The sequence below is a fragment of the Parasteatoda tepidariorum genome, chromosome 8 (genome assembly GCF_043381705.1).
Source record: "Parasteatoda tepidariorum isolate YZ-2023 chromosome 8, CAS_Ptep_4.0, whole genome shotgun sequence".
NCBI lineage: Eukaryota > Metazoa > Arthropoda > Arachnida > Araneae > Theridiidae > Parasteatoda > Parasteatoda tepidariorum.
In genome coordinates, this window is record NC_092211.1 from 54,856,869 (window position 1) to 54,867,457 (window position 10,589).

Genomic DNA, 10,589 nt, shown 5'->3' on the forward strand with positions numbered 1-10,589 from the left:
ACTGATCAATTAAATAAAACCATTTTTTAATAATTAATTTATGCAATTTGATGAAAAAAATAAGAAATATAAGGGATAGGTTTCTAAATTATTATATTTCAAAAAAGTTGAAATATAAACTGGATACTAAATGTGGATAAGAATGCCTTGAAACTTTTGAATTATAGTTTTCCATCAGATATATGTAAAATAATTTGCTCTCTAAAATCATCTATAATTGTACCCATTTAATATTGTGCTTATTTAAATTTAGTGCTTTTAAAACTTATTAAATATTTAGTTCATGTATATCAAACAGAATAACTTAATATAATTTTCTTTTCAGTTGCACTTTTTTGTCTAAATTAATTTACTCTTCATTTGATATCTAATTGGCAAATAGTCTTCCAATCGTTTACATTCATTAACAAGTTAATCTTGAAAAACATGTCTCTGATTTTATTTATTCTATGATTAGTTTTTATAATTAAATAATAATTTTGACCATTTTAATAAAAAATTTTGACCATTTTATCTATGATATTGTTCTTAAATAATATTAAGTATGCTGGATGCATCTTATCAGATGATTTTATTGAAAAATGTTTTAAAAATCTGATTTAAATAAATTAAAAAAATCATGACTTTTGCCAGCCCTGCAACCTGTTCATAATTCTGATACTGTATTAGTAACTAATTTTGTTTTATAAATTTAAACGAAAATGTAGATTGCGATAATTATCTTCAGTTGTGTGTCTGAAAATTTTCTTTTTTTTGTTTTGTTTTTTTCTGTATGCTTACAAGTGTTTTCTGTGATAATTTGTTTTGTAATCATCTAAACTATATCTGTCTGTACATGTTTACATAAAATACTTTTATTCTTTTTTTTCTGCTCTCCTAAAAAAAGATAATTAATTGCACCATTATAAATAATTCATACTACTTTTTAATAAAAACCAGAGAAATAATATTTATAATCTCTCCTTCCACAGAGTATTATTTTTCTATAAATTACTGTATGAGAATTCTTGCATGTGAACTTAATTGAACGACATAGTGGAAAGTTTTCTTAAATCATAAAACGTTACAAACAGCGTACGTCCGTTACGTACAGCGTTAGTTTTAAATAATCAGCTTTAAAATATATATTAATATTAGAAGGCTGTTTACGAAATGTTTTTCTAATTTTAACTGATTTGTTTGCATATTTGATAGAATAAAGGAATGCTCCAAGGAACAGCTGACAATTACTTAGAAATTTGTGTATTTCCAAGATATCACCTATTTGTGTTATTTTTCTTATCTCTTCCATCATTATGCCAATTTGCTAATTTTTTTTAAATAGCTCTCTAAATTAAAATGAGATTGATTTATTGCCCTACAGAAATAATTTTTTCTTTTTTTACTTCTTTTAGAATCAGTTACATTCATCTTATGGCCCATTTCCGAATGCATGTACAAATCAATGACCAAACCAATGCCTTTATTAGGGGTTTTCGTTCAATAGTAAATCCTGACTGGCTGACAATGTTTTCAACGCCAGAATTGCAACGACTTATCTCTGGTGATAACACGCCTGTAGACCTTGTTGACTTGAGGTATGAAAATTCTGCTTTAATATGCTCTTTTCATTTTTTTTCATGAAGTGCAATTGAATCCTAGTTGACTAAACTTTAATTGTTGATTAAGATATTGTTTTTTTTCTGACTCATTAAAAAGCAGAAAGGAAATAAATAATTTTTATCCTCTAAATTAGCATTGGGTAGTATCGCAGAATTTTTTTAAAATCTTAAAGTAAAAAATATAGAAATATAAATTAATGTTTCGAGTTTTAATTCTACTTTTAAATGGAAGTAATATGCTGAGAAATTTTACTGGTTCAGTGTGGAAAACTGAAAATCGTTCTACTAATGCAGAACTATTAGGAAAGTTTTAAGAGATAGATGTCTGTTGAACCTAATATGTGTTTTTAATGTAACTTTTTAATTGATTCATAATCATTGTAAACTATGTTTTAAAAATGAACTCACAGATTTTCCTCTATGATTATTTTTTCATCACTAAACATTTCACGCTACATATATATATATATAACTTTATAAAGATGCTATTTGCTCGTGACTGTTTGGTCTATCTAAAGTATTTTATACTATGCTTATTTTAAAAATGGTGTTAAACTTCAATATAGAGAAAAGCCACAGTTTTGTGAAAATGAAAAGCGCTTATGGTCGAATTTTTTAATATTTAAGAACTTACTTCAATGCAGCATTACCTGGACTTATAAAAATTTGTGTAAATTGAGAATAAGGCAGTAGTTTTGGTAATTTTTGTCTAAGTGGAAAAATATTGCCAAATTGGCAATTTTTTAAAAAGTTTATAACTTCTAAAATATTTAAGTTATGTGTCTGTTCTAAAGACCAGATAACTCTTCACGCCAAGATTATATATAGTTTCAAATCATCGCAATGCTTCAAGTGTAAGGCGCTTAAACTATTTGCTTTTTTTTTTACTTGTCGACAGAGCTTCAAAACACAGCATAAAACTTCAAGTTTTCTTTTTTTAGGAAACACACAAAATATTTTGGAGGATTTCATAACAACCATAGAGTTATAAATTGGCTGTGGGATGTTTTAGAAAAAGACTTCACCCAAGAAGAACATAGAATGTTTTTAAAGGTATTATAAAAATGTGACATTAAATGAGAATTAGATTGTTAATTCTGTTTTTCTTGTTTAAAGTTTATTTTTCTTATATAAAGATGGTTATCTTAAATGTCTGTTGTTTTGAACAATAAAATAATGTGTAAGTTCTATATTAAACTACAAAATAAGCCACTTCTGTGCTTTAATTCATGTATACATTTAATCATTGGTGCACTAGAACTAACTGTATCTTGATCTTAAAGTTGGAGTGATAATTCGATTGCATACCTACCAGTTATTTAGAAGCATCAGATGTTTCTGCTTTTCAATTTTAATAGTTTCAACTAATAGAATTAATTGTCAGTAATTTAAATTTGTCAAAAAATTATGCTTAGCTTGTTCTTAACATTTTCTCATCAGATGAAATACTGTAACAAAAGCATTGTGTGACCAGATAATTTGCTACCCTTGTGTTTTCACATTTTTTTTTCTGATTTTGTCTTACTGTAATTTCAATTAGTTAATGTTCATGTATGTAATAATTTTTTTTTTTTTGAATACCTAATATAAATTAAACTTAAGGCATATAATCTCTAATATTAAGAATTTGAGCCATATTAAAAGAATATAAAATTTGTGCGTTAACTTGACTTAATAATCAATTCAAATAAAGCAGAAGTTATTTATATTAAATGAAAGTTATGCGTAACTCAATGTGAAAATTTTTCTGCTTTTCTTAAATGTACTTGTTAACCTTTTATACTGTTGTGCAATATATGCTTCCTTTTTTTTATTTTAGTTCAATTCATTATTTTGTCTTATTTAAAAAATTAATGTTTTGATTTTGGAATTTGTCATTCCACAAGCATTGAAAATAAATTCATTGTTTCTGGTTTAGAATAATAAAATATTCACTTTTGCTTTGCAAGATATTACTAGCTTTATTTAACAGTGTTATAGAGTTTCTTTTTTTAATTACATTTATAACCTAAAATTAGACCTCCAGAGTGAAGCCCTTTTCTAACTCTAACTCTATCATTGTAAAATTTTTTTAAAAAAAAGAATGCCTATTTTTATTTTGAAATGATGTGTCTAAAATTTAACCTATTACTCATTGAAGACTGATAACAAAATATGTATACTGAGGGTTGAAAAAAATACTACAATAAGCAATTTTTGAATTTTTTTTTTTTTTAAGTAATATATAAAAAAATTATTTGCTTGATAGCATTCATTTAAGTTATAAGTTAATCAATAAAAGTATCTCTGCAATTAAAAAAAATTTCATTCACAGTTTGTCACCAGTTGCTCAAAACCTCCGCTTTTGGGATTTGCCCATTTGGAACCAGCTTTCTCCATTCGTTGTGTAGAAGTCAGTGACGATCAAGTAAGTGGCTTTGAAATTGAAATTTGTTATATATAATATATTGTCTACAAAAACAAAAGTTTGTATGTTGAAAGCGCCGATGGCCATTTTCCCATTAATGTTTGTGATACATTTTCAATTTTTATTATCTTACAAGAGTCCCAGCGCCTCACTTCTAAAATGATCCGCTAATCTAGAAATGCAGCAACATACTGCGTATGGTGGAATTGATGTTTTCTTTGTCTGGGAGTACTGCAGCGGTTGAAAGGGACTTTTCAGCAATGAATTTACGAAAAAACACATTACGTAGTCTTAAACAAGAAGCGTTAAACGCAATTATGAACATCTACCTAAATGGAAAACCCCTTTCAGATTTCTGTGCAGAAACCTCTGTAAATCATTGGCTTGATTGTGGAACTGGCAAACGTCATATTTGATTCATTTAAAAACGCAGTACCCTCGGATAAACTGGCATTGCAGATAACTTGACCTTTGTCATTTAAGTAATTTCATAAAAGAAAGAAATTATTTCATAAAATAAAGAAATTATTTCATAAAAGAAATACTAGGTTACTATTAGTAACCTAGTATTTCTTTTATTGCTGTATAATGTAATCTTAGTATTTGTAATCCTAGTAACTACTAATTCATTGTGCAATTTATATAAATGTTTGCAATAAATGAGAGAAAATTATATTTTTATTTATTTAGAAACTGCGGGTTAGCTTCAAAGGAGGACGGGTACATTGTTGGGCAAGCCGTCCTCAGGGATGGGTGAAATTTCAAACCCTGTTACAGACCATCGTTGATTCCGAACCCTGCAAAGTCTATTTAGTGATTTTAACATCTTGATATATTTTTTTATATTGTAGGACACGGGGGATACAGTTGGAAGTGTTCTTCGAGGTTTCTTTACTATCAGAAAGAAGGATCCTGTCAATCGATTACCAACTTCGTCCACTTGTTTCAATCTCTTAAAGCTTCCTAACTATCAAAAGAAAAGCACACTTCGAGAGAAGTTGCGCTATGCAATTACCTGCAACACAGGTTTTGAACTGTCTTAAAGGACAAGTCCTTCCATGTATTTATTTCCACCGCACCATTTAGTTTTTGCACTTGTATATAGTTTAATATTTTTGTCATTTTGTACTGTGGTTATAAATTAATCAAATACATTTTACATCGAAAATGTTTCATTTGTAATTTTTTCATTTCTTCTGATTTTAAGAAAGAGTATTTTTAGTAATTTGAAAGGATGTATTTTGGAATAATATATGCTAAAATAGATTTGAACTACTACCTTAAAACCTGATGACATTTTATTTTTTCTACTTAGTAATTTTAGCTTACTAATGTTTTATATTCATCTATTCTGTACAATTTAAATTACTGACGACAATTGCATTCATAATAGCTATTGATAGAAATTTCCCACTGTTCTATGTATGAATGTTATTTTTTTTAAGGGTCGATTTTACTTTTTCATTATTAGCTTGTTTTTTTATTGTCTCTTGTTGTAAAATGTTTAATGTGATTCTTAGTCACAAATTTAAAGATTATGTTTTTTTTAAAAAAAAGCAAATTTAAGAATTAAATACTCCTTAATATTTTAAATTATTAATAATTGACTCTTAATTTTAGTTAAAAGGTACAGGTGATGTTATAGGTACAGGTGATGTTATTTAATGCAATTCATGAAACTTTTTTTTTTTTGGATTTGTTTTATTGTAACAAAACTAGTTCTGACACTCATGCTATTCAGATAGGAATGAATTAAATTCAAATTTTTGTTTTACTTTTGAAACTGCATTAGTATTTTTTTAAGATACTAACTAAAATAAGGATTTTTTTCCCTGATTAATACAGATTTTTGCTATAAATGTTGTACATTTTAATAATTATGCATGTGCTCAAATAATTTTGTTTAAAAGTGAACTTTTATTAAAAAGTTACTCATTTTGTTTTTAAAAAGTAAAAATAAAAGTTTCATAACTTCTCTTAAAACAGTATAAATTTTAATTCATAGATAGTCTTTTTTATTAAATTTTTAAATTATGTTTACATTATGCTTATATTAAAAAATGTTATGAAATTGAATATATTTTCAATTTCAAAAAATTATACTCTTAGAAAATTCGCATAAAATCAAGCTTAAATTTGATTTTCCTTCCTTTTTCTCCTATTGTATGCCAAAGATTTTTTTTTCCTAGAAAATAAAACTTTTTATGCATGTAAAAAAGACACAAGACTTTTGTCGATTTTGCTCTTATATTATATTTTTAGTGCTCTAATAAAAACCAGAACTTTTCAATAATTTTAAGTATTATGTCATTACAGAGCCCTAAATATTTTATTTAACTTTTTATTGGCCATTTTGATGGAAATTCAAATTTTTTCTTGTTAAGTTTAAAAAAAGGATACACATTTTCCTAGTAATTAGCTTTTGTGTTAAAAGTTTTAATGAAAAATTTGTTTAAATAAATAATTTTAATTGAAATAAACAAGTGCAAGTTTTAAGAATTTAAAAAATCCTATTATAGTTTCACATTCATGCTATGTTTATGTCATATAAACACAAAACTATATTTTAATCAAATATAGATGGAACTTTTACTAAAAACTATCAAAATTAATGCCAAGAATATTATCACTATTCAACTCAAGAGTGAACTCTTATCAGTGTTTGATAATGTGAAATCATAATAAACTTAAATCAACTATTTATCATCAGACTCCTTTCATTTTGAAGTACTATTGATATACTCTGAAAATTCTTTTAAAACTTTAATTTCACATTGATATTTATGAATTACTCAGAAAAGAAACTATATAACTGCTGCTCTTTATTTAAAAAACTAACTGTAAAACAACTACACTTTTAAATTTTTTACTTTATTAGTATACAGCACTTCAGATTGATGCAATAAAATTATTGTCTCCATCTTGTATGAATTATTAGGGTTAACTGTTTTATATAATATTTATACAAAACTGATTAACATTTTGCATCAGTTAAGTATTTTGAATTTTTGTTTGATTAGTTATCTTTGTTCTTTTTTAATATTTTCTTGAAAATAACTGTGATATAACTCATAGAAACTTTTCCTATTTGTTCTTGTCAGTAAACTATTACTGAACTGTTATATCTATGTACTAGCACATATCTCACATAATCTAGTATTAAAACACATTCACAATTAAAATGACTAAATCTTGTTAAAGTTATAAATTGTTATTTATTTGCTGTACTTTAAAATTTTGCTAAAAGTGCTTGCAAATGCACTAAATTTTTAAACTCAGTTTAATACTGTTTTGGATTTCTATGTGTATATGCTTAATTGTTTAGTTATTCTTTTCAACTCTTGACACTCAGAAGATTGTTGCTTCTAAGTAAAAGAGATAAAAGCTTTTGAGTATTGTTGGCAATTGTTCTTCGTATTTTTTATTTAATGGTTGTATTTTAATATCATTGCCTTGTGTTAAAGCTTAAATAATGCATTAAGTTTGCTGGCATTCCTATTGCATTATACATATGTATATAAGAGTTTATTTGAGCGAAAAAAAGGTGTAGACATTTTAGTGAGATTTCGTAACCAAATTGTATGGGTTCCATGATTAATTTTATGTTTGTATGTTTTTAAATAACTCATTTTTAATTTGTTTTCTTAGAAAATACTTCTTGCATTACATAGCACTTTGCTAAATGTATCTTTCTCTCAATTATATAATCTTGGCAGTTACAATATAAATCTATTTTTGCTTTTACCTATTTGCTTTCCCATTAACCATTAACTTTTTCAAGAATTTGTAAATTTCAATATAAATTATTTTCTGAAATAGGTTAAGGTGTTTGCCAACTGGTTTATTTTTAGAAATACTTCTATTGATATCCTTTTTTAAATCATGCACAGGCAAACATGGCCAAGCACCTAACCCTTTTTCCTGGCTTTGTATGCCAAAGACTATGATTGGAGTACCACATAAACTTGACACCACTCAGAGGATATAGTAAACACGAAACTTCCACTTCACAATGACAGATTTAACATTCACCTTGCATGTATTTTCGAAGCATCTTCTTAAGTCTCACTCCAGATTTAAATCTGCCACCCTCTGCCTTCAATTGATATGTGAGCTGACTGTCACTGTGCTTTTAAATCCTTATTGATATTTCAAATATAGTTGTGTCTTTCACCAGTTTGTCTGAACTCACAGATGAAGACTATGCAAATCCGGACCTAATTGCATTTATTAAATGTTAACTCATTTTAGCAGTTACTTTGCTAAATAAGTATTCGTAAAAAGCACACATTCCAATTGTGTTGTTATTTCTGTGCATTACTAAAAAATTTAGGAGATACTGTAAATGGTTGAACTTCTGTTAAAAATATAAGACGTTTTTAAAAGAATTAATTAATTTCGAAAGATATTATAGGCAATTTAAAATTGCATTGAATAATTTATGTGCGGTTTCAGTATATAAATCTATTTGAAGGTATTTTTGCATAAATTAATATGAATTATTTTATAAAATTGTGCCTTTTCAGACAAATTTTATTGATGAATATGTTTATTACTTATAATCTCTAATTTTTATCACTTTTCAAAGTTTAATAAGAACATTGTATTAATTGCAGTATATTTTTTATACTTTCTCATTAGTTGATTAAAATGAAGTTTTTAAAACACGTCAGCATTCTTATTCATTTAGTAGATGCACATTGAGTGTGAGTTGAACATTCTTTTTTAACTGTTATTTAAAATTTAGACGAATTCTAATATATTGGATTAAATTTACATTTTTGCTTGCAATTATATAAAAAAAAAGTAATTTAGATTTACAAAATCCTATATATGTTCTCAAGCAACATTTTAATTTTCATATATTTTTGGCTATATGCCCACACTGTTTTTAACAGCTAACACAGGGGTGGCCAAGGAGTATATGTCCTTCCATCCTTCTAAATTGATTTGTTTTAACAAGGAAATGTTAAGTATGTAATCCCATTCTTATGTAATAAACCTTCATAACGAGAGGGGGTTTTTTTTTTTGAAAAAAATATAGGAATAAATAACTCCCACCATTGAGACAATGTCTGTTAGACTTACATTATGAAGTGTTGTCCTGAGACTTGTGTGAAAACTGCAGATGTCGACAGCTATTACCAAACAAATCAAAATCACATTCTTTTTTTTCTTTCTTTTTTTTATGCTTCCCAAAGCTCTATTCTGTACTATTCATCATTTGCTTAGAGTCTAAAACTGGAGACCAATGCAAAACCTTTTATTAATAATTAGTTTGAAATTTACGTATATAATTTTTTTTTCAAGTGTTTTCCCTCTTTCCCAAAAGAAAAATTTAGTAGGGTTAAATTTTTCTTGAAAAATCATGCTATTTACAATATTGTTCCAATGGGTGCCTTTGTAAATCTGGAATAGTGGAGATGCAATTGCAATTTAGATTGAACTGGATCAGTGCAATCTTCTTAGTAACTGAAAAACTTATGAGTTCATTAAAATGGGAATAAATAGATCCTATATTTGTAAGAGTACACTTTGTTGAGATTTATAAGGTGCTGGATACCTCTGGTAACAGATTATCATTAAGAAATAATGGTGTAAATTTATGAAACATAAACAATTAAATGATTTTTTTTAAGAATTTAGCTAGCTCTATTTTCACATTTTTGTTGTTTTATATTTTCAAACCTCAAGAACTGTAGAAATTTTAAAACATTTAACCATTTTTTTTCTACCATAAAAAGTATAATTCAAGGATTTTTATGTTAAATAATTGAGTGTGTTGTTCTACTGTTTTATTAATTTTTGAATTGAAAATTACTTTTAGTATTTTAAAACAGTATCATGTAAAAAATAAAACTACCTATTTTTTTATCGCAAACCCTTCAGATATTTTTTGTAATGATTCTCTGAAGGGAATTCTTTTGTTTATGTCATGTTCCTTTTTTAATATAACTGTTTAATATTAAAATAAACTGTTCAGTAAATGGAAGATTTTTTTATTGCATGTCCGTAAACTTAAATAGTTAGTTTTCAAAGAATCAGTTCTTTATCTCCTGGGAAGTGCTATGGTTTTGTATTGAAGTGTTGCATTTTTTATTTGATTTGAAAATATCTCTTGTACTTTAAGCTTTGACACTTTAATTTTAAAATGATATGGCTTTGTTTTTCGTTTTAAACATAATCCCAACTAAATATGTTAGAATGTATCTTATATTGCTTTGTGCATTAAATAAAATAGTGTATTTGAGTTTAATAAATAAATTTTTTAAAACAAAAAAAATGTTGAGCTTTTTATTTCTTGTGGATCTCTTAATTATTAGTTTATAAGTGTAAGATTTCAATTTGTCGGATAAAAAGCACTTGAAGTGATCATTTTTACTTTATTTTCATCTGTATATAGTTTTATCAATTGAAACAAACGTTTTACCAGTTAAAATCAGACAAAAAAAATAGCGTCTTTAAGATGTCTTATGTCCATTTTAATCAGATAAAAAATGGCCTCAGTCAAAATCTGAGGGTATAACCTAAATAAAAGTCTTATCTCTAAGGATATAACCTAAAATAAAGTAACCACTGGT

The 10,589-nt window shown here is 26.3% G+C and overlaps 1 protein-coding gene across 1 annotated transcript in view; it reads left to right on the top strand.

Annotated features, from left to right (window-relative positions):
• Positions 1–5,176, top strand: part of LOC107450776 (ubiquitin-protein ligase E3B) — a 32,536-nt gene extending 27,360 nt beyond the window's left edge. Inside the window, exons 25-28 of the mRNA XM_043042361.2 lie at positions 1,395–1,577; positions 2,543–2,654; positions 3,916–4,008; positions 4,860–5,176. Coding sequence (XP_042898295.1) covers positions 1,395–1,577; positions 2,543–2,654; positions 3,916–4,008; positions 4,860–5,051 — 580 coding nt within the window. The 3' untranslated portion in view covers positions 5,052–5,176. The remainder of the gene's footprint in view (positions 1–1,394; positions 1,578–2,542; positions 2,655–3,915; positions 4,009–4,859) is intronic.
• Positions 5,177–10,589: the final 5,413 nt, after the last annotated feature.